At 32.6% G+C, this 27,371-nt stretch overlaps 1 protein-coding gene and 1 pseudogene across 3 annotated transcripts in view; one reads left to right on the plus strand and one right to left on the minus strand.

Moving 5' to 3' along the window:
* Nucleotides 1-27,371, plus strand: part of nolo (ADAMTS-like no long nerve cord) — a 2,006,971-nt gene that overhangs the window by 1,860,031 nt on the left and 119,569 nt on the right. For all 3 annotated transcript variants that reach the window (XM_072535059.1, XM_072535060.1, XM_072535061.1), the window contains exons 11-13: nt 6,215-6,317; nt 11,852-11,947; nt 22,313-22,578. In XM_072535059.1, coding sequence (XP_072391160.1) covers nt 6,215-6,317; nt 11,852-11,947; nt 22,313-22,578 — 465 coding nt within the window. The remainder of the gene's footprint in view (nt 1-6,214; nt 6,318-11,851; nt 11,948-22,312; nt 22,579-27,371) is intronic.
* Nucleotides 15,690-17,134, minus strand: LOC140443177 (uncharacterized; annotated as a pseudogene).

A 27,371-nucleotide genomic window follows, 5' to 3' on the forward strand; every position in this document is an offset into this window, starting at 1 on the left:
AAGAATCTTGGAATTGTTGTCTTTGAAACATCTGCAGTAAAGAAGATATGGACTTGTACATAGTGTGCTATCGTTATATTCACGAGGTATGTGTAAGACTGACTAAAGATGACAAAGAAAAGTTTACTTGCCCTCACTGTTCTTAAGTTATATTTTTCAGAAATGTTTGTTCCATTTATATTATTTAATTGCCTTTATTTTTTTAACAACATGTGATACTGTTAACTGTAGTTCGGCAGTGCCTAATATTGACATGGATGGCAATCATAGGAGATCTATAATCCCAATATTGCCATTCCCAACGTCAATAAAAAAGTATTTATTTAGTTTTTTGATATAATTAAAATATATTGTTGAAGAAAATACATTTCTTTACTACTACTCAAATTTGTTTTCATTTATTAATTAAAGTGTAGGATTTATTTAGAACCATACGGTAAGGTGGCAATATTTGGCTCACTTACCTTACAAACATTAATGTCAAACGGCAATAAACTTATTTTAACCTTCAATTGTGGCTTATTTCCATTAAAATCGTAATTACTTTAAAATGCCACAAGAAAATAGCTTCAGAACAATAGATAAGATATAGATAAGAGAAGGGAGTGTTCCAAAAATGTCGTCATCCTTACAGCGGCCACCTCACTTTCGAGTACGATACGTGCGACCGTCAACTGCGCACAAGTAAGAGAGGGTGGTTTTAGTTGGTAGGCAGGATAATATATATCTGAATCTTTGGCACTGCTATCTTTAGTACTATCTTTAAATTAAACTAAAACCCAAATTTTAGGGACTCAAAATCGAGGTAGCATAAAAAAATTTCGAAACCCCCCCCTCAGACTAATTCTTGTGCGCCACTGACATGGAGGTCTTCTTCGCGTAAAAAAAAACACATTAACATATGGTTTTCTAAAAATGGAAAATAAGAAAGTGAAAATAAAATTAAAAATAATTAAACTCAGAAGACAAGAACCAGAAATTAAGATAAGCATGTTAAAAAAGAAAAAATAAAAAACGAATTAAAAAATAATGTGAATGTTAATATGCAAAAACTAACTGACAACAAACAAATTATGGACGTAAATAAAAAGTGAAATATAAAGAAGATCTACAAAATTATAGAGAGATACAAAGAATAATTAAGGAAAAAATCAAAACAGCTATGGAAATATATTTGATGAAATAATTTAAAGAGATAGAAGAACTAGAAAAAAAATATATGAGAAATGTGTACGAAATTAAATCCTTTAGAGAGATAGAAGATCGGGATAGATGAAATCAAACATGCTATTAAAAACTCTAAAAATAATAAGGCAGCTGGATTAGACCAAATACCTGTAGAACTGTTAAAACTAGAGGAAAACGATAATTTGGAAGTATTGGCAGATTTGTTCAAAATTGTGTACGATATGAGAATTTTAACGCAAGAGTGGCTAAAGTCAGTATTTATAACCATCCCTAAAACACAAGTAGCACAAGAGTACTCTGACTATCGAACACTGAGCCTTATGAATCATACTTTAAAAGTACTGCTTAAAGTAATACATAACATAATCTATGAAAAGTTAGTGGAGGAGATTAGTGAGATGCAGTTCAGGTGTGGGGACTGAAATGGAATAAGTACTCGAGAAGGACTATTTTCCATTATCATACTGATTCAGAGATGTCGTGATATAAACGTTGACCACCACTATACAAACAAGAAAACTGGAATACGTAGGCCGCATGATAAGAGGACCAAAGTATGAAATTTTGAGACTCATAATACAGAGAAAGATTCAAGAAAGAAGAGTTGCTGGCCGAAGGCAGAACTCTTGGTTGAAGAATTTACATGATTGGTATCAATGCAGATCGATAGATTTATTTAGAGCAGCAAGTTCAAAAATAAAGATAGCCCTTATGATTGCCAACCTTCGTAAGGAGACGGCACTCTAAGAAGAAGATCGTTCTCGTGATCTCTCTTTACGTTGTTAGTATGTTTTCTTTATCTTTTTTAATCATTGTCATTGTTTCTGCTGCATATAATAATATGGGTTCAATTATTGTGTTTTATATGTGTTCAATTATTGTGTTTTCCGGTTTTACTTATTGGCACTCACAGGTGTTTGAAGTATTCTACTTCTTTAAACTATGAACTCCCTATTTTTGATTTTTTCAATAATGGTAATAGTTTTGTCTTTTCTTGATTTATTCTGAGTCCCTTTTTCCTCCCTTTTTTTTATTTCTTTCAGTATTTCGTTCATTTTATTTCTTTTTTTTTGCAATAATAACAATTTCGTCTACGCAGGCGGTTATTTGCCCACCTTTTGTCCTTAGGTTTTCTTTGTTTACGTTTCGTATTACATATTCTTAAGCTATATTAAATAGTGTTGTGGATAAAGCATCTTCTTGTTTCACTTCTTTATTTATAGTAAGTTCCTATGTCTCCCCTTTTTGGGTCTTTATGCTAATTTTGGTAGTTGTCATTGTCATATTTATTCGTTTTCATAGTGACTATGTGGGATTTTTAATGTTGTCGGTACTTGTTGGAAAATAAACTGAATCAATCCTCTTTCATATCATTAGGGTACGTATTTTGATATAAATGAAGTGTATTTCCTTAGTGCTGGTTCTAGAATGAGTGGGAAAAGATATGAATAATTGACACACAATTGTTTATATAATATTTATATAATATAATAATAAAAACACAGTATTTTCTTAGCCGGTGAGGATTAATGAACAAATCCGCAAGGTGATAAACTAATTTTCTTAGATCCACGATGATGTGAATAATTTGAACAGTGATCACTTGCAACTAACTCTGACACACGATTAATAATTAATTACAACTCACATAAACATTGAGCGGTGATGTACTAACTCTAGTATAAAATTGTTAGCGAACTTTCTGGGTGTCGCATACTTAGCGATATATTATGTCGTATTAATGAAGGATTGATGTTATTAGTGAAGAATTAATTTTTTTACTTTTAAACAAACGATGTATTGTCCACTTTTCATTCGGGCTATGAAAAAAACAGCCTTGGGTCACAAAACAGGTATTATTACTTTATGTAGGTGCAAATATTCGTGTTCTTTTTTCCGTCTTTTTTTTTTTCTTGGTATTTGATATTGCATTACATGCTAATTGATTTAAACAATTACTAGGAATTAAAATGAATAAACTGTTCTCTTAACTTGAACGTATACCTAATATAAGCGATTGCATTGCAGAATGTACTATGAATAGGAACTCTTATACTTAAACAGAATTAAAAAAAGGATTTTAATTCAATTCCAACGATAAATTAACCCTTTTTGTTAATACTATTTCGCTGTTAAGATGTGTTTTTTAACATACCGGCCGGTGTTGATCTGCTGCGATCAAATACCCGTTATACATAAATACAAATGTAAAAAAATAACACAAAAAAATACGTGGTAATGATTGTAATCTAATTCTTAATAAGACTATCAACAAGTTAAATAGATTTGTTCTACACGACTACGCCACTGCGTCAGATTTTATTCCCAGGTGCCAATTCGCTGAATTTTCGCCTTCTACTGGGTTGTTATGAGGTTCAAATGATAGACACACCTTTGAAATGGGACGAACATATAATCCGGTTTTTATCTGAATTCTCACTGATCGAATTAATCCATTTTGGCCGGGATATGTTGCAGTTGTCCTTCCTAGAGGCCAATATAGAAGAGATGAGTTATCTTCTTTCAAAAGTACATTCATATTAATTTTAATACTGGAGGATATTGACCTGAACAATTTTGGACGATTTTGTAATCGATTGAGATACTCTACTGAAAAGGGTTTCCAGAATAATTGTTAAATGTGTAAAATACGCTGCCATAGTTTTAACCTCAGTTAAATATACCCAGATATACCAAAGATACCCAGTTAAACTACCTTGAATAAGAAAATGTCCGGGGGTGAGAGCTTGAAGATCATTAGAGTCATTAGATAGACTAGAAATTGGTCTAAAATTTAGAATAGCTTCCAGCTGGGTTAATATCGTGTAGAATATTTTAAAGGTAACTAAAGCGTCCTAATCAACGCTTTATATGATACTTGCCTCTTTTAATAGCACTCCCCTAGAGCCCACCCCAGTGTGGCGCTTGTGGAATGGAGAACTTAAATGAAATACAACTATGTGCACAAAAATCTGCAATTGGTGTGCTATTTGACCTCAGAAAGTCTTAAAGTTTCTTTAGTTGATTTTTAGCTCCCAGAAACTGTGACCCATTATCACTGTATATGCAACTGTGAAGTCCTCGTCGAGATATAAATCGTTTAAGACTAAATGCTTCAGTAGAGAGTCTGGTAAGCAGTTCAATGTGGACTGGTTTTGTAGCTAAACGTATAAAAATGACAATATATGATTTTATCAAGGGAGCTTATCAGATGAAAATATTTAATGATAAATGGTCCACCATAATCAATTCCTACGTTTTAAAATGGCTGTGTTTGAGTTACTCTATATTTGAGTAAGTTTGCCATCAATTGTTCGAACCGTTGTGCTTTAAATCGATGACACACTGTAGATCTATATATAATTATTGATTAAATTTCTCGTAATCCGTTCATTGGCCAATACCTCAATCTAAAAAACGATAACAACGTTTGTGCTCCTGCATGACCTAAACGTTTGTGCTCTTGCATGAGCATCAGTGACACTACTTGGTCATGTGATGGTAGTAAAATGGGATGCTTCTGGTCGAATGATAACTCTCCATGTTTTAATCTACTACCAACTCTTAAAAAGTTACTCTTTACGCAAACAAAAGAATTTAACGAGATTAAGTTTTTGTTTGATAGTATACAGTTGTGAGTTAACTCTTTCATTTCCTTTGAAAAGTATTTTTCTTGTAAAGGACCTGTAATAATTTCTGTAGCATTAATAAGCTTACATGTAGTTAAAGGACCCCTTAGTCTCCTATTACCTTGTACGAACCTTAAACAGTAGGCAACTACTCTTCGTAATCGAGATCATGACAAACATTTACAAAACAAATTGTCCCAGAAAGGATTTTTCTTCGTTTTGTCAGTCACGATTAAAGTTACCTTTCTTTTCGCTTTCGGTTCAATTATTTCGTTTAAACTTTTAAACTTCTAAACATCCAAATTTGATTTTGACAAGAAGATAGGTCCGTTCCACCATAAATGACTCTTAATTAATTCTTGTGGACCGAGATCTCTTGACAGTAAACCTGCTGGATTATCGTGTGATGGCACATGATGCCATGAATAATTTAATGTAAGATTTTGAATTTGAGATACACTACTGCTAACAAATACAAACCACCGAGATGGATGGGAGCTAATCCAGTAAAGTGCAATAGTTAAATACGTCCATAGATAAATCGCAGAAAAGGTAATTGTATCTTTAAAGGCTTTAATTATCGTGGTGAGAAGTTTAGATAAGAGTAGCATTGCAGAAAGTTCCAACTTTGGAATAGTTAATGTTTTTAGAGGAGCTACACGTGATTTGACGGATATGAGGGAACACGAAATTGTTCCATCCATATACGTTGTGCGAAAATAGACACAAGCTACGTATGCTATAGAACTGACGTCATAAAAGCCATGAATATCTACTTTCTAAATAGTTTTTTCGACAGAAAATAAACATGTTTTTTTCACGAATTTTCAATGAAGTAAGAATGCAAATTTTTAAAAAAAAATTCTTCTGCATCCCAACCCAACTTCAAGGACCGAAATTGTTGGATTATATGTTTTCCTACCACAATTATGGAATTTATAAATCCCCTTGTCTAAATTATGTCTACTGCGTCTGCTTCTTCTTCGTGCACCCTTTTCTTTTCCTCGTTTATTTCTTCTTCAATATATTCCTTTATTAAGAAGTCTCTGTAGTGATCTGCCCATATAAAAGTAGTGCTATAATATATTTCCGTTAATAGCATTAGTTAATAACATTTTAGTATGGGTTAGTACGAAAAATAGTAATTATTGACTATTTTTACAACATCAATACACATAGTGATTTTACATTAACACATTACATATATTAAGTAAATTTATGTAATTCATTAACAGCTATAATCGACCAACCCTTAGCATCAATCTTGTTAAAAACTCTTTTTCTATACTAAAACTTTTAGTTCTTTTTTTTCCTGAATAAACTTACTCGAAAAATAAACAAAGTAACAATAGGGACAAAACAAGACAAAGTTTGTAAAAGTTTTCTTGTTTTTTCAGATGGCATGCCAGCGAATGGGGAGCATGTTCGGTTAGTTGTGGTGGTGGAGTAAAACTTCGTCAAGTCCATTGCGTTGAAGAAACAAACAATACGAAAATAATGGTAAGTCTAATAAAAGAAATTTTCGTTAATAGAATTAATATTGACTTATAAATTAATTAAGCAATATTTATAACAAAGAACATTATTTAAAAATAGTTAAATAAAATTAATTGAAAATTTTTTAAAAACACTATTGTATGGTGCCATCGAAAAAAAAATTGTAACTGAGGTTAGCTTTACACCCTAATATTATCTCACTTTAATTTGAATCTAATGCGGCCCTTATTCTTTGGATATACATGCAATAAAATGTTCAATTGTCTTCTGGTTATTCAGTGATTGTAGCTAAACAGTTACTCGTTTTATAGAGCTACTTATATTGGGGAAATATGTGAACTTTTAAGCAGTTGATTTCAAAAGCTTCAGTTAGTTTCTATGTGGTTTAAACTTCCACAGATTTCTCATTTTCATTGCAAATGCTGTCAAGTTACAACAAATTTTTGGCTGGATAAACAGGTTTTAAAGTAGTAATTTTCATATGTTATCTTATTCTGCAGTAAATTATTAGACCCTCCGAGATATAGAAAGCTGGTCACCGGGATCCTTTGTAGACCCGTAAACTGAGATAGATAAACTCATCACCAGCATTTTTGCGCCGTGGCGCTGGTTTTAATGCGGAGAATTACCTATTACCTGTAACATGGTACACAGATTTATATCGGGTGAAAAAGCTTTTTCTAAAAGATGTAAACTTTTGCACATTTTTCTGTTGAAATAATTGTTTATGCAATATTTCTTGTGTGGGCCTCGGTCGGTAAACAAAATCAAAAAGAAAAAAAAATGGACCTGAGCAAAAGTACTCAATACAATACTTTTTGCCAACTGTCTGGTGCTAAAACTTCTGTATATTTAAAGCTTTTTCGCACTGTTATTGGTATTGATAATTACAATAAAAACAGGCAAATAAATGTATTTTGGGTTTGCTGTTGAAGGGAAAAGAGAAGGTGAGTCTACCAAAAATAAGAACTATCTGAAGAAGGAAAGGGTTGAGAATCCATAAGAAAACTCAGAGGAAGTAAATCACATTACAGAAGATAGGAGTACAACAGATTATATCTGAGTAGTGAGTTAATTATTAGTAAATTAAGTAAAATATTAGCATAGGTTTTAAGCCACCTGCCTCCGATACTTCCAGTACATGCTGCTTTTTTAAATTACAAATTAAAAGTGCACCAGGACAGTCTAGAGGCTAAAAAGACGCAACTAATGGTTGAAAAGCGGATTCATTCAAGAAGAGCAAAGGCGTTTTATGAGTACATGGAAATGGATGTTTCTCATTCTGTTAGCCTTTGCTTTGATTGATCTTCAACAAATCTGCCACAACCGAGAAGTCCAATTTAAGAAGCTTATTATGCGAGACAACTTTGATTTTATGCTATTTATTTTTTATGTATTACTGATATAAAAACTCAAAATCACATGTTCTATATTTAAACAGAGAAGCAGGCAGGAAAGGGCAGTGTGGAAATATAATTGGCTTCCTTTAACTATTTGAAAGAAGCTGAAGAAGAAGATTTTTAGGGCTGTTCTGTACTAAGGTTGTTTAGCAATGGTTGTGTTCCTCAAAATAAAAATAATATTGTCATGATTCATCTGATTCATCAACTTACGAAGTGGAGAGAGGTACGTGGTCTTTATACCAAAAACAAGTAGGATGGACTACACCCTACCAAAGGCTTTCCGACCAATTAGCCTAACATCCTTTCTGTTGAAAACGATGGAAAGGCTATGCGAGAGGTACATAAGGGATGAAGTTCTGGTCCATAACCAACTTCACCCAAATCAGCATGCATATACTTCGGGAAGATCTACCGATTCTGCACTGCATCATATAGTGGGAAGAACATAGACATTGAGGGAGCGTTTGATAAAACCACATTCCCTACTATCACCCAATAGCTCAACGTCAGGAATGTTCCCCTGGCCGTAAGCGAATGGATATTCAGTATGCTCTCCAATAGAGCAATAAGCATAAATGTAGAAGACGTTTCTGTTAGAGGTATGGTTACGAAGGGTTGTCCACAAGGAGGGGTGCTAGCAGCAACGGTTTCTACACAATAGCCTATGCAGACGATATTGCTGTCCTGCAAAGCGGTAAGTTTGAGAACACACTATGTGAGAGATTACAAGTTGCTCTCCAACTAATAGAAACATGGTGTAAGAAACACTCACTATCTATAAATCCTAAGAAAACAGAGATGGTCCTCTTTACCAGGAAAAGAAGAATCACGGGCTTAATACCCCCAAGGATTCTAAACTACAGTCTAAATTTTTCTGATGAGGTGAAGACCTTGGTATTACCCTTGACAGGAAGTTAACATGGAACTCACACTTAAATGGTAGGGCTAAAAGAGCATATATTGCTTATGAGCAGTTTCGACGAACAGTCAGACGCAGCTGGGTCTTTTCGCCCAGGGTGATCGCCTAGGTCTACACTGCTGTCATTAGGCCAATGCTAACTTACGGAGCTATTGCTTGGGTATCAAAAGTGCTACAGGCAACAGCGATTAAAAAACTAAAACATATTCAGCGGATTGCTTGCATAAATATAACAGGTGCCATGAAAACAACACCAACTGCTGCAATGGAGTTGATCATTGGCATCGCGCCTTTATATATATATATATATATATATATATATATATATATATATATATATATATATATATATATATATATATATATATATATATATGTCAAAGAGGTGGCGATAGTGACAATGATGCGACTGCGCTCAGCTTGTGCAAACCTTGATGTAGGAATGGGACAATTGAGAACTCGTTTCTTGCTGGGAGAGCTGGATGCGCTACCACTGCTACAGGCAGGCTGCGACTCAATTGTACCAAAGTTTGTCTTTAAGAAACCCTACAAAATCGAAACAAGACAGTATAGGGAGACAAACGTGGAAAATGCCTATTGCATATACACCGATGGCTTCAAAATAAAAGAAGGCTCAGGATGCGAGATATACTCTAGATCACTGAACCTAAGAATAAAGTGGGGTATGAGCGAAAATGCCAGCATAGTTCAGACAGAACTGACTGGTATCTCCTTAGTCGCAAAAGAGATAACCCAAAACGGTATAGCAGGGAAAACTATATTGATCTTCACAGATAGCAGACAAGCGCTTCTAACCATGAATAGACCACGTGTCACATCAGGGTTAGTAATGGAGCGTCACGAGTCACTAACTCAAGCTTCGGATGATAATACCATAATCCTGAGGTGGATTAAAGGACACAATAGGAATAACGGCAACCGCAAAGCTGACCAATTTTCTAGGAAGGCGGCAGGCATAAGGACCTGGGGATCTTTTTGGTTGGTCAACTACAACAATCGCGGAAATTGTCAAATGTCACTCCCATGCGCAAACCGTAAAAAGATGGGAAGAAGGGAAAGGATGTAAACTTGCCAGGGTAACACTAAGTAACCTTGAAGAGTCAACATCTAAGAAGTACTTGGGAATGACCAGGAAAAACCTACGTTTGGCAGTTGGTTTTTTAACTGGTCATTGTCAACTAAGCAAACACCTCCATACACTGGGGCTAGCAGACACACCTATATGTAGGAAGTGTGAACGAGAATACGAAACTGTAGAGCACATCCTATGTGAATGCCCGGAGTTATCGTTAATACGAAAGTACGCGTTCGGCGAGTCCTGGCCCACACCTGCCCATATAAGAGAGATGTCTCCTGGTGACTTGTCCACCTTCCTAGAAATGGCAGAATGGACAATGAGCTAAGGGTGATAGCTCCCTGGGAGGATGCACAATGGGTCAATTGTGGCCAAAGTGCTGTGAAACTTAAGTCGTCCTTCCTACTCTACAGATACAGAGAACATCAATCCAAATTATTTTATTGTATTTCGCTGTACACGGACATAGTTTTTTACCCGTCGACCGTGTTTTTGGAAGAGCAAAAAAACAGTTGCGAAAAAAACTCATAATTTTATTTTAACAGGAATACCATGATATCTATAGTGGTATAGGCAAGGTAAGGCACACTAGAAGGTTGGCCCCTTCTTGATACAAAGTAGCTAAGTGAATACTATAAGGAAATGCTACCGGACATAAGAAGAAATTGAATACCTCCGAAAAAAAGGGAAAAGGAAAGTCTTACAAAAATATTGAATTGGTAAGAGGCTTGAAAAAAAGTATGAAGAAAAGGAGTCTTTTATATCTTTGAGAAAGAAAGGAAAGGGAAAATGAATCTTAGACAAGTGAAACTGGAGAAACTCCCAATTTCTCATGTGTTAACCAAAGCAAATAAAAAGATCTTCATAATAAATTTTTGAAAAAAATGTTTTCCTGACCCAGGCCTTGGTTGGTACAAGAGTTTGATTTTTAATAAATCTACTACAGCAGCTGCTGGTGTATAGCAGGTGGTAATAAGTGACTGTCATATTTAAAAAACTGTTGGTTTGTTGCACTAATTACCTATTATAACAATATTTGTCATTTAAGTAAGGGCTATATTATTATTTTACAAAAATAGAAATTCATTCTGAAAATCATTGGTTCTTTATTTTATTGCCTTTTTACTTTATTTACATGCAAATCATCCTATGTCCACAACATTTTACATACAAAACGACTTATTTCTACTGAGTTCCTGTAAAGGTCTTATTGACAAAACAAAATCAATTTTTTAAACTATTTTTAGTTATCTTAACTAAAATAAGTGTTTTAACATCATGTTTGGAACTACTACTGTTGCATAACATTGATTAGAACTCATTATCCTTTTTCTGGGCAAAGCTACAAGTTTTTCGCCCTCGCTGAAAAATTAATTATTTACGACTTAAGCTTGTTTGCATTTTACCTTCTCATATATGTTCCGAAAGATTTCCAGGGTTAGTACAACTAAAGCTAGAGCTAAGATTATTACTATTATAAAAATTAATAGTAAACCTACCAGTCTTACGGGTTAAACCGCGTTTATTTTCATTGCGCCGAGCTTTCGACTCTCTGATGTCTATATGATATGATATGATGATTCGGTTATTTATATTGATTGTTTCTGTATATTGCTTCTTTGAATTTGGATCTTTTTTGTAAATTGCGGTTTTTTTCGCGTTTTTTATTGTGAATATTTCTTTGTTTAATTTTTTCGTTTGAGTTCTCTCTAAGTAGCCTTAATATTTCTCGAGAGAATAACTACTAACCTAATAAGAAGTTCTTTGTCCCCCTAGGTACGTTTTCAAATTAAGCAGGCTGTTTCCATTTTTTATTATTTTATTTTATTAGCTATTGTTTATGTTTGATACAACTAATAATATTTTTTGTTAGTGCTACTTATTAGCTTTAAAGTCAATTTACCTCTTTGTTTTGTTCTCATCTTGAACTTTACTTATATTAATTCAATTTGTTACGAAGCAGTTTATTTAGCAAATAACTTATTTACGACTACAAACATTTCATATAAATATGTTTTATGCTATGTTACAGTCACAGACAATGCATTCATAATTTACGCTAGTTTGAGCATATGTGCAGCCGCTGTAAACTCGAACAAACTTTATTATTGCTTTGTAGGTGGATGACATCAAATGTGGCGGACATAAACCCTGGTTTCAGGAGGCCTGCAATCAAATGGATTGCCCGAGTTGGATAGTAGGGAAATGGTCGGGGGTAAGTACTTACTGGCTATTATGTCAGAGATCTCAAATCTTTGTTATACAACTTTTGGGATCGTAATAAATTTGTACTTGTAAAACAATTGATTAGAATATGTTTCATCAAATAGTAGTAGCAAACTAAATTTTAAGTGCTTTTCATGCAATTATTTTTAGGTATACGTATAAAAATATACAAAAATACCAGTGGCGACCAGTCAGGGTCGGCAGGGCCGGTCAGGGTATAGATTTTTTTAATACTTAATTTAATCAGTATTTGGATAAATAATTGTGGCAGGTAATAAGTTGATGTCATTTGTTTCTGTGAAATAAAAAAAATATCTGTGAGATAATAAAGACTAAATTTTATTCATGGTTTTTAAAAGAATTCAACCAATTCAACCAGACTAAATTTTATTCATGGTTTTTAAAAAGATTCCACCAATCTGAGCTTTACGTGATCCCTGCTTAAGAAACTTTTCAAATTAATGATCCGAAATACGAGACATCCATCTACCTTTGTGAATTCTTAAAAAGACACGTTTCGGGGTTTCGGCAAGCCGATCCGAAGCTTGACGATTTATATGTAAAAATTTGGAATTTTATAATTTACTTTCTGATTCGAAGACATTTAGCTGTGTATCTAAAACAATCCAGAATGAATTAACAAAATCAATTACGTGTTGAGTAACGTTATTAAATCTGAGATTTAGAAAACCATTTGCTTTTCACTAGAAATAGATGAAACTACCGATATATCGTGTCATTTACAATTATTATCAATTGTTGTTCGACACGCGTTACGTGGTAATATTTATGAGAGGTTTTTAGGTTTTACAGACGTGAGTAAGATTATATTTTTGGTGTTTTAAAGGATAGATTAAAATTTTTTGTTAACAAAAATAAATTGGTAGGGCAAACTTATGACGGCGCTACCGTGATGTCTGGTGAATTGAATGATCTTCAGGAAAAAGTTAAAACTATTGTACCGCAAGCTTTATTTACTCACTGTCACGCGCATAGAATGAATTTAGTTTTGCAGGATACATGTAAAAAAATGAAATAATTTCGTCTTTTTCGAATTTTCTTGCCAGTTTACGCGGAGTTGCTTCATTTTTCTCAAGCTCGCCTAAACAGACTAATGTTTTAGAACATTTTGTTTCGAAAAAAATGCCAACAGTTTGTCAGACGCGATGCAATTTTAAATCTTGGTTAGTTTTTACTGTAGCAGATTTTCATGAACAGCTTTTTGACCTCTTTGACGATTCAAAATTTAAAAGTTACGCCAAATAATTTCCAAGATATTTATTAGACAGGTTAATTACAAATTATCCATCATTCTTTAATAAAATAAAATTTGAAAATGAATTAAAAGTTTTATATGCTGGTCCATATATTTTCGGAAGGTGGGATAAGTTACAAGATATGTATAATTTTATATACTGCAATTCATTAGAACAAACTGTTACAGAAATTAATAAATTATTGTCATTAATTCTCTCATTACCACCAATTTCTGCCTCAAATGAACGAGATTTTTTTTTGTCTCAAAAGAATCAAAACGTATTGTCAAAACACCATGAAACAAGAGAGAATGTCAAGGTTGTCTCAAATTTCAACAGAAAAAAAACTTTTAAAATCTCTCCAAAACTCTAAGAAATTTTACTATGACGTTGTAACCCATTTTGCTACTTTCAAACAACGTAGACTAGAGTTAATTTATAAACATGTTTTGGTTCTAAATTTATAGGAAAAACAAAACCAAAACAAAAGATCTCTTATGATGATTGAAGTCTTTCTATTAGACGGTATACCTATCTGAGGAGACAAAAAACCTTGCCGACCTTGTCTCTAAAGCCACGAGCCGCCACTGAAAAATATCTATCTCAAAATTATATAAATTTACAGTGTTGTTGCTACCAATTTTCCAGTTTGGTTTAGATTGACAAGAATATTTCTCTGCGTTGTTACCGGTTGTTGTCTTTGTGAAAGCATTACACGTAACATAAGATTGTATGTAATGTAAAGTATGTAAAGTTTTTTTTTTTCAGAAAATGTGCGTGTTTAGACATATTTCAAATGCCTCATATTTGTTGCCAAAACTCAATATCGAAATTTCATGTTATAGGTTTTAAATAATAAGATCTAATAATGAAAATTAGACTTGTAAATAAAAGTGATAAACTTTATTGATCTCATGAGAATCAAAGGGGATTACAATTGCCAGAAATTTTCAACAATCTTGGAATTTTCCAAACTTGCGGAGCTTTAGATAGAAAAGACATAAAATTTGTTGGGTGCAGGAGTTGTTTCTTCAAATATAAAGGATCTCACTGCATTATTGTGTTAGCCATAGCCAATGCTAATTATGCATCTATTATGGTATATATAGGAACAAACGGCAGAGTGTCTGATGGTGGTGTTATGGAAAACACTACATTTAATAGAAAACTACAATCAGGCCTGCTCAATTGGCCAACGGCACAACCATTACTTGAATGTAGCAATAAACCTCCGATTTCATATGTCTTTGTAGCAGATGATGATTTTCACTTGTCAAAGAACATAAAGAAACCTTTTTCTACAAACAGTTTAAGTAAAGAAGAACGTATATTTACTTATCGTCTAAGACGTGTAAGGAGAATAATGGAAAATACACTTGAAATATGGGTATTGAAGACACTGAAAACGGAACTATAACCCAAGGTGACTGACAAACTTCTAAGGTATCATTTGTACAATTAGAAATAAATCACAACAGACACTACGGAAGAGAGGCTAAAGAAGTACGGGAATATTTTAAACGAACGAAGAAAAATTATTATGGCAAGATAGAATGATATAATGTCATATATTATTAAGAAAATAATTATATAATTAAAGACCTTAGAGCAACAACGGTACATGCAATAAAAGTAAGTTTTTGAGAAAATCAATTATAAAGGGTTTAATCAAATCCTGAAATACCAAATATAGATTAGAAATTCAGTAAATGGTGTTATTTGGAAACTGTATATCTACTATCCTTGAAACGCTAAGCTAATTTTAAAAAAGTCGTTTTTGTAGAAAAAAAAACAATAAAAATTCGAAAAAATGTGGCTTGCACCTTTATTACAAAAAGTTGCAAAATAGGTATCTTATCATAATATTAGAAGTTATATACAGTACTAAACATGAAAAACACAATACATAAATTGCAATTCTATATTTAGGATTGTTTTTAAATCACTTTAATTTTCATCCTCCAGATCGCTAAAGTCATCCAAATGTTGTATCTCATTATCTATATTATCATTATCTGTTCCCATTTTTTCAACAACAGCAATCTCTCTGTAGTAATTCTGGTAAATCGGTGGTATATAGCGAAGAAGCATCAAAATATTAGATTTATTTTTGGATTTAATGGAATGGGTGAGTCATATTTAATTTTTAAATCTCTTACATTCAGGTTTACTGCAGTTCTAACACCTCTCCTATCAATATTGACAGATTTAAATAATTCGTTCCAAAGATGTTTATAAAACATAACATTTGGAGTCTCATGAGTAAATTTAAATGTGCAGATTTTACTGAAATTAAGCTTTTCTTTATTTTCTGTTTGCGTTTTTTGTTAATATTTTAAATCTGTAAATCCTTAAAAGACAAAATATCTTGTTACTGTAGAACAATGGCATTAAAAGGATTTTTCCTTTTTTTTAAATTGGATTAAAAGGCTTTTAAGACTGCTTGATACCAATCAGCAGTAGTATACACCTGATTTAAATAACGGCGTTTATGTTTTTTAATAATTGCGAAGTCACGATCAGAAGAAGATGCGTGTGTTCCACTACTAGAAATCTATGCCCTATTGTATCAAAGATACTTTCTTTAAGTATTTGTTGCCACAGATATACAATAATCCAATTTTAATTTTGTCCAGCGCAATTATCGCTATATACAACAAGCTTCCTATTTTCAGTAGTATTTTCTTTAAAATGATTATATAATATACTAGCAATTTCGTCACTTCCACGTTTTTCTAAGTGTTCGGGACACATGTACATATATCCCGTATCTTCAACGCAGTCATGTATTTTTAAGTTATAGGTCCAGATTTTTCGTAAATAAAAAGCTGGACCAACTGTCAATGAAGGTACAGGTGGAACTTGCTCTAAATCAAATCTGATGACATATGTGTCTTTTGTTCTCTTAGCATTTTCTACTTCATCTTTCAGACTTTTTTGCAAAGCTTCGGCTCTTCGATGGTGTAGCTCAAGTTGAGTCTTTAACCTGTCTGCTGATGCTTCTGTACTGCCAACATTTCTAATTTGAATATTTAGAAAGTCACATGTTTTGCAGGTGTTCGTTTTGGGTAATTTAAATCCAATGTTAAACTCGTTGCAAAAAACATTTCTGTAGTAGCTTTCTTTTACTGAATTGGCATTTCTATTTCTACACTATTCCAGGTAATACGTGATAAAGAGCAGAAATCGTAAAATCATGATCTATGTACACTTTGTTTGGATTTTTTTACCTACTATAATGACTAGTGTATTTTGGGATGGACTTAATATGCGTTTTTACGTTTTCACGATCACAGTCATTAATTTTATTTGCTCTGTTCTGGTGTTTGCCACGTTTATTTGCTTTTGGGGTACTAGCACCTTCCTTTATTTGTTCGCATAAAAGTTGAATTCTTTTTTTTTTTTGATTTTTGCAATCCATGAACTGCAAGAAACTCTTGTTTGCATATTTTTACATATATACCCTTGATCTTTACAAAGTATTGTATTGAAACATTTCGCAACGATACATGATTTTTGGTTTTTTTGGGGTAGGTTAGGCCATTATAAAAATTTGGTAGCTAGTACCATTGTTGCACTTTATATTTATAATTCGTGGAGTCATCTATGAAGCAAAATCCGTAGTTTTTATTTTGTAGGTAGATAGGAACCTAACCATTTGAAAAATAGATATAACTCATTTTTAGTAAGATTGTGGCCTGTACCGTTGTTGCTTTAAGGTCTTCAATTATTATACAATATTTTTTATTCTTGACCGGTGTGCGAAGATGAAAATTTTGATAATCTCCGCGATTCCAGAATTTAAAAAGTTTAAGAAATGTACCTGTTGAAACTTAAAGTTCCTAGAAATTTGACCTTACCTGACTAACAATATCCTCATCATCTTTTGCACGTTCTGTTTGTTCGTCAAACACGTCCATAGTATTTTTACCATTTCTTGATTTTCTGTGGAGAGTAATAATTTGAAATATCACAAATACTATATTTTGAGAACATTATCGAAGTGGAAATTGAAACGTCAAAAATAAACTTATTATCTCCTTATGACTCAATCAATTCTGTTGAATAAATTGTTTGAAATAATTTCTCATAGCACTCATTTTGCTTTTCAGTAAACCACCAAATAACAAATTGTGAATTTCCTTATAACACTAGTTTGTAGGGACTGTCTTTCCAACAAAAAATCAAAGTCCGCAGATTGAACTTCTGAGGTTTGAGTGTTTCGTTATCATCATCATTGGTATAATTCGAAATTAAATTTTTTGCACCACTGCCTTTGATCGTTTATAGCTTCAAATATTGTGCGGAGTATTTTATGCTCGAATATTCTTAGAAGTACTTCGTCCTTCTGCATTAGAGTCCATGTTTCCGCCCCGTATGTGAGGACCGGCCTCAGCAGTGTTTTGTATATTGTAATAATTTTAGTTTTTTTTTGTGATATTTCTTTAATGGAATGGTTTTGGAGTTCATATTATGCCCTGTTTGTAAGGTTTATTTTTATTTTAATTTTTTCGCTTGTTTTATTGGTAGTAGTCACTAGCGAGCCAAGATATGTAAAACTGTCAACATATTCAAAGATATAACTTCGAAATGCTGTTTCCCGTTCTTCATTTGCTATAGAATCCTTAGTAACCAACATGTACTTGGTTTAGCCTTCGTTGATGACTAGACCGACCTGTTTCACCGCCTTTTCCAATTCTAAGAAATATTGCTTAACATTTCGCTTGCTACGCCCTATTGTGTCAATGTCATTAGCGTATGCTAAGATTTGTTTCGATCTATTGTAAATAGTACTGCCGTCTGTAATTCGTGTGTCTTGGACTGACTTTTTCAAGGCAATGTTAAAGAGGAGCAAGCCAGGCAACCCTTTTTAGTTAGACATTGTCATTCTCGTTAATCGGAAAGTTTTTCTGGTATACCAAACTCACGCATTGATTGGTATAGCACTGTTCTGTTGAAACTGTCGTATGCAGCCTTAAAGTCGACAAATAGGTGATGGGTTTCAATGTTAAACTCTAATGTTTTCTCAAGGATTTGTCATATGGAATGAATCTGGTCAATTGTTTATTTTTCTGGAGTAAATCCGGCCTGGTATTTTCCAACTATGGTAATTGTGTAAACGTGCAGCCTTTCGTAGAGAATATTTACTAGAGTTTATTCATATATGTATATATATATATATATATATATATATATATATATATATATATATATATATATATATATATATTGTCCAGTTGTCCGACTGGAGCTGATCATTTTTTTTTATGTAACAAGCATATCACGCCTTGAGACTATTCACAGGGCATGGTCTCATTTTGCCAGACAAAAAGTAAAAGTTTATGCAGTGCTTGTAGCAGGGCGTCTCCACCATTCTTGTAGAGCTCACTACAAATTTGATTAGTTTCTGGTGCTTTATTATTTTTAAGCTTTTTATTATTAATGGCTTTAGCAACCTTTTTAGTGGTAGGTGGTCTTTCGTTTGGATTGAATAGATTTCAATCATTTCGATCTGCTGTCTTCGATTCTGGCATTTAAGTGTTTAGTATGCACAAACACATTGTGGAGCTACACGGATACTTAGGTATGCGCAGACACGTTTACACATACAGTATTCTTGAGATGTTGTTACGTGTAACGGTGACACAAACACAAACGAATATGTTGATAGAAACAAGCTCAAATTATTTCTGTATTCTCACAATATGTTTGCACAAACATTATATTTAAACTATATTCGTAATCTAGTGGCAAATTATATTTGTATAAACATATTTTATTTGAGTAGTATGACCCTGTGGCTTTAAAATTTGATATTAAGTTATTTGGATGTACCGGGTGGTCCAATAAGCCGATCTCTCGGCTATATATTAGAAACTACTCTCATGTTATAACTTTTGAAAAAAAAATTCCTTAGTAAAAGTGACCAAGAGAAATCGCAGGAAATAACTTTCAAGTTTCTGGGTTAACTGCTAGGGGCCGTAAAATGTGAAGAAAAATTTGAAAACCAGTTTTTTGTGAAATATGCCCAATTATACCAAGTGTTAAATAAGTAAACTAGAAAGAGGCCTAAATTCCGCACAAAGTTGTTCAAGTACTTTTTTTGTATTTTTTCAAATAAAGGGCGGAGGAGAGTGGGAAAGTATTTGTGGATAAATAGCTATAACTTTGGTTTGGATCAACCGATTTTAACGAAATTAGTATCATTAGAAAGAGTGTGGATGATTTAATTTACATCTGCTATAAAACAATTACATTTAGTTTTAATTGTCATGGGTAGAGGGCACACTCGAATAGAAAAAATTAAAATTTGTTTTTCTTCAAAATGTTAAATGGAAATACTTATGTATTGTAAATTATTATGGAACTGGATTAAATTAGTAACAAAATGGCGCAAACCGCATGTTGATAGCTTTTGTCAAACTCGAGATATGACTAAAAACGCATAAACATAAGCAGATATAGTATTGATTCACCCTTTATTATAACTTAAAATTAAATATGTGAAAGATCATACAAATATCTCGATCATTAAAACTTAATGTCCAATTAAATGTTTAAACTGTTTTCCATCGTTGTCCACACAAAGATGTAGTCATTCGGGCGTAGACATAACAGCTGCTTCAATCTCAGCTGTTGATATACTATTTATTGCATTTATAATGCGCTGTTTCATGTCGTCTCGCGTGGTTGGTCGAGTTTGGTCAACAAGGTCCTTCAATTTTCCCCACAGATAAAAGTCCAGACATGTTAAGTCTGGAGATCTAGCTGGCCATGAAGATATTCTTTCCCTTCCAATCCATTTATTTGGATAACTTGCATACAAATAATCTCGAACTTGTCTGGAAAAGTACGCAGGACACCCGTCATGTTGTAATATCATATCTCTTCTTGTTTGTAAGGAAATATCTTCCAATAAAACAGGCAACTGATTTTCCAGAAAATCCAAATATGTTTCGTCATTTAAAGGTCTATCAAAGAAATATGGACCTACGATCTTTCCATCAACTATACCACGCCAAACATTAAGACTCCATCTACCTTGAACCTGCACCTCATGTATCCAGTACGGATTTTCTTTAGCTCAATAATGCATATTATGCAGATTAACACCACCCGCACTATTAAACGTAGCCTCATCTGTCCACAAAATCTTTGACATGATATGCGGTTGTTCTTCTAGCAGACCTAACATCCAATTGCAGTAATCCAGCCTTGCATCAAAATCTCTCTTATGTAGAGCTTGGTGGAAAACTACATGATAAGGATGCGGTCTAAAAAACAGAACAACAAATATTGGTGAAAAATAAACCACTACATTTACTAAAATTCAAAAAATCTTGAAAAATCCACAATTGTTTCACAAGATAAATAGTGCAAAACAATTTTTAAGAAACGGATAAAAGGATAAAAGCGCTGCCGTTTTTGTCGAAATATTAAAATAACAGTTTAATCTAAAGTTTAAAGGGAATTCCATGTTTCTGACCTAAACGTTCACTTTATAATATGAAAAACAAACCTGTGATGTTTTAAAATCCTTAGAATAGTAGTTTTGGGTATGATTAATTCTATAGAGATTTGCCGACTACTTATATGTGGATTCTGTTGAATTAAAGCAAGAACATTATTTGGATTATCTTCGGTCATACCTCTACTACGTCGTTTAAAACAAGGACGATGAAAACTACCAATTTCTTTTAATCTTCTTGCCTTTCTTTCAAATACTTCTTTGCCATAATGTCTCCTGTCAGGATATCTTACAGAATATATACGTGAGGCAAAAGCGGCATTTTGGTGACATTCGAAATAAACTCCAATCATATAATACAATTCTGCATTTGATATACTCATCACGATTTATTAGTACTGATAATATTAATTACTAATATTACCAATATTCATATCTATTGAAAAGTGCAATCTTCAATTAGAATTATAATATAACACTTCTTAACAATGTTTTGACTGCTTTCAATAAATAAACAATATGAACTCCCCGTCAAATTCATTATCGTAGCCTACTTAGTTTCGAAAAAACTATTTTTAATCATATGAGATAACAGTGGTCAACATAGGTATCAACATTAAGATTCTTCTGCTATCAAAAAATTTGAAAGTACCTACTAACTTATTTTTTAATTTAATTTATAATACAGGGTGAGTCAATACTATACTTACTTATGTTTATGCGTTTTTATTCATATCTCGAGTTAGACAAAAGCTATTAACATGCGGTTTGCGCCATTTTGTTACAAATTTAATCCAGTTCCATTACAATTTACAATAAATAGGTATTTCCATTAAACATTTTGAAGGAAAACAAATTTTAATTTTTTTTATTCGAAAGTACGCTCTACCTAGGGCAATAAAAACTAAATGCAATTATTCTATAGGTAGATGTAAATTAATTCATCCACACTCTTTCTAATGACATTAAAGTTATAGGTATTTATCCACAAATACTTTCCCACTCTCCCCAACCTTTATTTTAAAATAAAATAAAAAGTATTTGAATAACTTTGTGCAGAATTTCGGCCTCTTTCTAGTTTACTTATTTAACACTTGGTATAATTGGGCATATTACCCAAAAAACTGGTTTTCAAAGTTTTCTTTACAGGTTACTCCCCCTAGCGAATAACCCAGAAACGTGAAAGTTATATCCAGCGATTTCTCTTGGCCACTTTTACAAAGCAATTTTTTCTCCTAAAGTTATAACATGAATAGTTTCTGATATATAACCGAGAGATCGGCTTATTGGACCACCCGGTACAAACAAGGAGAACACATTTGTTGCGACATTAAGGGACCGCTTAAAGTTTTAGATTAGATATTATATCTTAATAGATATAATCTGGTAAACTTGTATTCTCCATTTATTTTCCCAACAGTTAATGTTCCATCTTCTGCTACTGTGCTATTATTTAAGTGGGTTTATGTAGATAATAATTTTATGATATTTAAATACTTCATAATTTATCATAATTGTTTTAATTTTTTTGACGTTCATTTTGTTTTGATTTTAGTTATTGTTAATTGATATATTATACAATAAATGCATAGTACAGTTCACACCCTTTAAAAACATTTTTCTTTTATAGTGCTCTGTGTCTTGCGGTGAAGGTGTTCAAGTCCGAAATATAGAATGTAGAGACGACGATGATAAATTTAGCAACTTATGCCCATTAGAAACGAAACCTTTGAGCACCAAACCCTGCTCTACCGGTATCCAATGTCCTTTTACTGTCGAAACCAGTGAGGAACTACTACCTGGACTGTATCATACGCAACCACTGGTGCAACCATACCCTCCACCTCCAATTCCCGAGAGACTAATTGGGGAGCAAATTGTTCCATCAGAAAGCACGTAAGTAGTTTTTAATACTGTATATATACAACATTAAGTGGACCAAGAAAAATATTCATAAAATTAACTTTGATGACTACTTACTATAAATGTTGATCTAAATTTGGCAATTACTGCTTACTCAAATACCGTATACTATATACACATTATTATATTTAAAAATTGGATTTTCTCTACTTTTATTTTGAAATTAATTATACTATATTATTTTTTTCTTAATAAATACCAATGTACATCTGATACAAGTAGCAGAATAAAACTTTTTCTTTTTATTGTTTAAGATCTTTTGATCTGTTAATATTCATGACTCGATAATATATCTATTATGTGGACCATCAACTATCCGTCCATCTCTTTGGCTTTCTTCCTTTCAGTAATCGCTATCTTTCTCTCTTACGCAATTATCGGTAGTCTGTATTCCCACATTCTTTCTACATGACTACACCATTCTTCTTCTTCTAGTGCTGTCTCCACTTTTAAAGGTGGGCTATAACCATTGCAAATTCGTCTCTATCTTCTGCTTTTCTAAAGAGTGTCTGTGTGTTTAACCCGGTCGAGTCGCGAACATTTTTCAGCCAAGATATTTGTCGTCTACCAGGATCCCTTTTTTCTTCGATTTTACCCTTCACAATCAGCTGCAACAACTCGTACGTATGATTTCTAAGTATGTGCCCCAAATATGCTGTCTTTTGCATTTTAATGGTGGTCAAAAGTTCTCTGCCTCTTCCAATTCTGGGAAAAATTTTCCTAAAAAGCCACATCTCATAAGCTTCCAGTTTTCTCATTAAGTCAACATTAACAGTCCAGGATTCGACACCATAAAGAAGAACATTTTACCAACCGATATCGGATTTGCAGATTGAATCTTTGGTTACTCAGAAACTTCCTCATCTTCAAAAAGGCGGCTCTTGGTTGCTCTATTCTTGAGCGAATTTCTGATTTCGGATTTAGATCTTCTGTAATCCTGACTCCTATTTTGTCCATTTTGTCGCATTTTGTCTACTTGGTCAATATCTACATTTTTTATCTGTTGTTTTCTTTATGTTTATTGTTAAACTAGACTGTTCCCTAGTATCACAAATTGTGTTTAGTAATGTCTGCAGGTATGTCTCACTATCAGCGATAATGACTGACTATGTATCGTCAGCATAACGGATGTTATTTATATGTTCACCATTTATCTTGACCCTTTCTGTACAGTTTTCAAGTGCTTGCGTAAATAAATCGTCGAAATATATATTAAATAGTAATGGTGAAAGTACACAGCCCTGTCTCACTCCTCTACTCATCTGTCCTATAAGTCCTTTTCTCTTTAGACATTCCATGAGAATGTTATGTTTAACTTTGTCGAAAGCTTTCTCATAGTTTATAAACGCAACGAAAAGATCTTTTTGTTGGTACTATCCGCTTCGCACTTTCTAAATATTCTTGCATGTATAATCGTTAATCTATAGTCATTACAGTGTTTGGGGTTGTTGGTTTTTGGTAGCGGACCAAAGGTCAACAGCAGCCATTCTATAGGTATCTCAACAGATTTGTATATGTTGTTAAAGAGTATAGTTACTGCACTTAAATTGTCTTCGTCTATAAGTTTAATCAGCTCGATATGAACTTTATCTGGCCCAGGGACTCTGCCAGATTTTGAGTTGTTTATAGCATGTTGGACTTCAGATTTTAATATTATTGGAGCTTCCTCGTTATCAATTTTTGGTGGTTCCATTCTTGTGTCCATGAAAAGATTTTCAATATATTTAGTACATACTTGTTTTTTTTTCAATTGGGTTATTAATGGGTTTATTGTTTTTGTCAGTTAATCGGTTAGGTTTATTTGTTCGTGATTTTCCAGATAATTCTTTTACTTTTTTATGTAAATTATAATGACTGCCATTTTGCAGCTTCTTATCACATTATTTTGATGGTCTCTTATAATTTGGCCTACTTGCTAAATATATTGTTAATATATTTAATGACTCTATTATAATTATACTTTTGGTTTAATTAGTGTATGTACTGTCTGCTTCTATGTATCGATTATTCTTAATTACATCCTTCAGTCTTAATGACAAAGCTGCTACTTTTTTTATAAGGCTTTTTTAATTATTAGGTATGTCTAATATTTCTTAAGGGGCGGATTGCCACCAACTCGGCTATCTCTTCGTCTGCCTTACTTTTGACACTTGCTGGTTTTCTCTCTAGTGTAATTATCGGTAGTATGTTTTCCTCCATTCTTCTTACATGATTATACCATTGACGACTGTCTATATGGCTAAACTTGTATCTTTCATTGCATTTTTATTTTATATTTTCTTAGGTGGTCTTTTATAATTTTACCTACTATGATTGTTAATATATTTATTTCCTCTACTTGAAGCATACTTTTAGTTTAATTAGCGTCTTATCTGCTTTCTATTTCATATGTCATACTAGTTCTAACGACAATCTTGTTTATTCTAATTTTTCTGTCTGCTTTTATGTATCGATTGTTCTAAATTATTCTTTTATATAATATCTCTTGATATATTATACAAAATTCAATATGCAGTTGTCTCCGCAAACATCGGTTTCTGCTTTAATTATCCCGTCATCTACAAAGTAGACCATGTTGATTGGTTTAATGTTTATTCTGTACTACATTTCAGGAGTCAAATAAGACCCTACTGGCCTCTTCTCTGACGGATTTTGCTTTGGGTATATTTTTTTCGTTCCTGCTTTTATTTTTGTTGTGTTATTTACGTTGAGCTCTTGTACTGTTTTTATGATTATCTCTGTTATCTCTTTATTACCTCTTGCGGTTAGACCCTATCGAATTTTAACTTTTTCAATCTTGGGCCTATTCGGTGTTTTATAATCCCCTATTATCATCTATTGTTGGACAGAGAGTCTAACAAGAGGTGATAATAGAGGTGCAATCTTAAGTTAGCAGCGACACATAAGCGGAATCCAATCATACGCCATATTTTTTTACCCATTTTTCACTAATGTATTAATACCTTAATAGTTTTTAACATTTTCACTGTACTCTATTTATAACTAAAATAAGTTCTGGTGTCTAAGTGTTCTGGTAAGTTTTTACTAAACTTTGACTACCTTGATAATTTTTTACCACTAAACCAATCTTATTTGGAAACGTTCCCGTTAACTTAATATTCGAGCCAGAGGAGTTCGAAATATTTTTTTTAATACCACAGTGTTCTGCTAGGTTTTTACCAATTTATTACCACCCTAGTAATTTTTCATCCCTCAACTTACCCATGTAGGGAGTCAATAGAAAGTCAGCAGAAAAAAAGTGAATTAGTGAAAAATTTGTGAAACAAAGTAGAATATAATAAAATTGTAAAATAAAAATATTTATTACCTTAAGTTTTAACCTAACAGAATTAGTCACTTTTAACAAGGGGTAGTTGAGAGAGAGAGAGTTAGTAATAAATTCGAAGAAACCTAGCAGAACGTTATGGTATATTATAATTTTTTTTTTTTAATTTTCCCCAGCTTGAATATTAAGCTAGCAGAATCGCTCCCATTAGGGATAGGTTTAGGAGTGAAAAATTATTGTATGGGTAATAAATTAGTGAAAAATAGCAAACAGTTTTTTTTAATTCTGCTGGCTTGAACCTTAAGTCATCAGAATCTCCCCTCGTAAGGGTAGTTTAGTGGTGAACAACTACTAGAGTAGTAATGTATAAGTGAAAAATGGGTGAAAAAATATGGCGTAGCTTAAACTGGATTTCGCTCATGTATCCCTGCTAGCTTAAGGGTCCTGTGTTGGGATTAATTTATACGTTGATAACAGATTATAATATATCTCCGGGTTGGCTGGATGTGATCAAATGCAGTTAATTTTAAACGTTTTATCTTTTTAGTTAGTAAGCTCTGTTGTTGCTTTGCTTCATTCTCTGTTTGATATAAATTAACAATATAGTTGAATAGAGTAAGCTGTGGCTACTTACGTAACTTTTATTTAAAAGAAAGAAATATTTGATACAACTTTTCTTTACGTGGAATATATCTAACGACCACTTTCGTAATCAGTTTTTAACAAAACAAAATTATATATATATATATATATATATATATATATATATATATATATATATATATATATATATATATATATATATATATATATATATATATATATATATATATATATATATGTTATGTGCATAAAGCTACATGTTGTTAATATATTTTTCTTGGATCCATTCGTTTTTATTTAGGAGTCATCTAAATTAAAAGTATTCATGACATACTTCATCTGATAACCCCAATATTAAGCTGATCTTTGGAAACTGACTTTAAGTCTAAATGTTGTTGAAAAGAAACAATGATGTTAAGAGTGTACGAAATGACACATTATTTTTCGGGTTTGTAGACAGTCTGAAATTATATCTTGTTGTTGAATTTTTTTTTCTGCTACTGCGACAGACATTAACAAAGGCACCTCTGCAATAGTCGCCAGTGTCTTTCACTAACTGAAGAAGGTATAGAGTATATTGATGTTTACCGCAGTAGCAGATATAAAAAGTTAAGAAAAAATAATTTCAGTAAAAATAAATTGTTTAGGCTATTTAAACGCAAATCATTATTATTGGCTTAGAATAAGTAGTGTTGTAGTGCTGAATATTTATCATCACAGTTTGTTGCTTTCTATGGAAATTGTACCATGTAAACTTATTTACTGTATATTTATATACTGCATAGTTTTAAATCATTTTTGCGACAATTTTGTTTTTAATTTAACTTATTTTAAATTAGAGAATTCTTGTTTAAAATTTCATCAGCATTCTCTTTAT

The sequence above is a fragment of the Diabrotica undecimpunctata genome, chromosome 6 (assembly GCF_040954645.1).
Source record: "Diabrotica undecimpunctata isolate CICGRU chromosome 6, icDiaUnde3, whole genome shotgun sequence".
In the NCBI taxonomy this organism is placed as follows: Eukaryota; Metazoa; Arthropoda; class Insecta; order Coleoptera; family Chrysomelidae; genus Diabrotica; species Diabrotica undecimpunctata.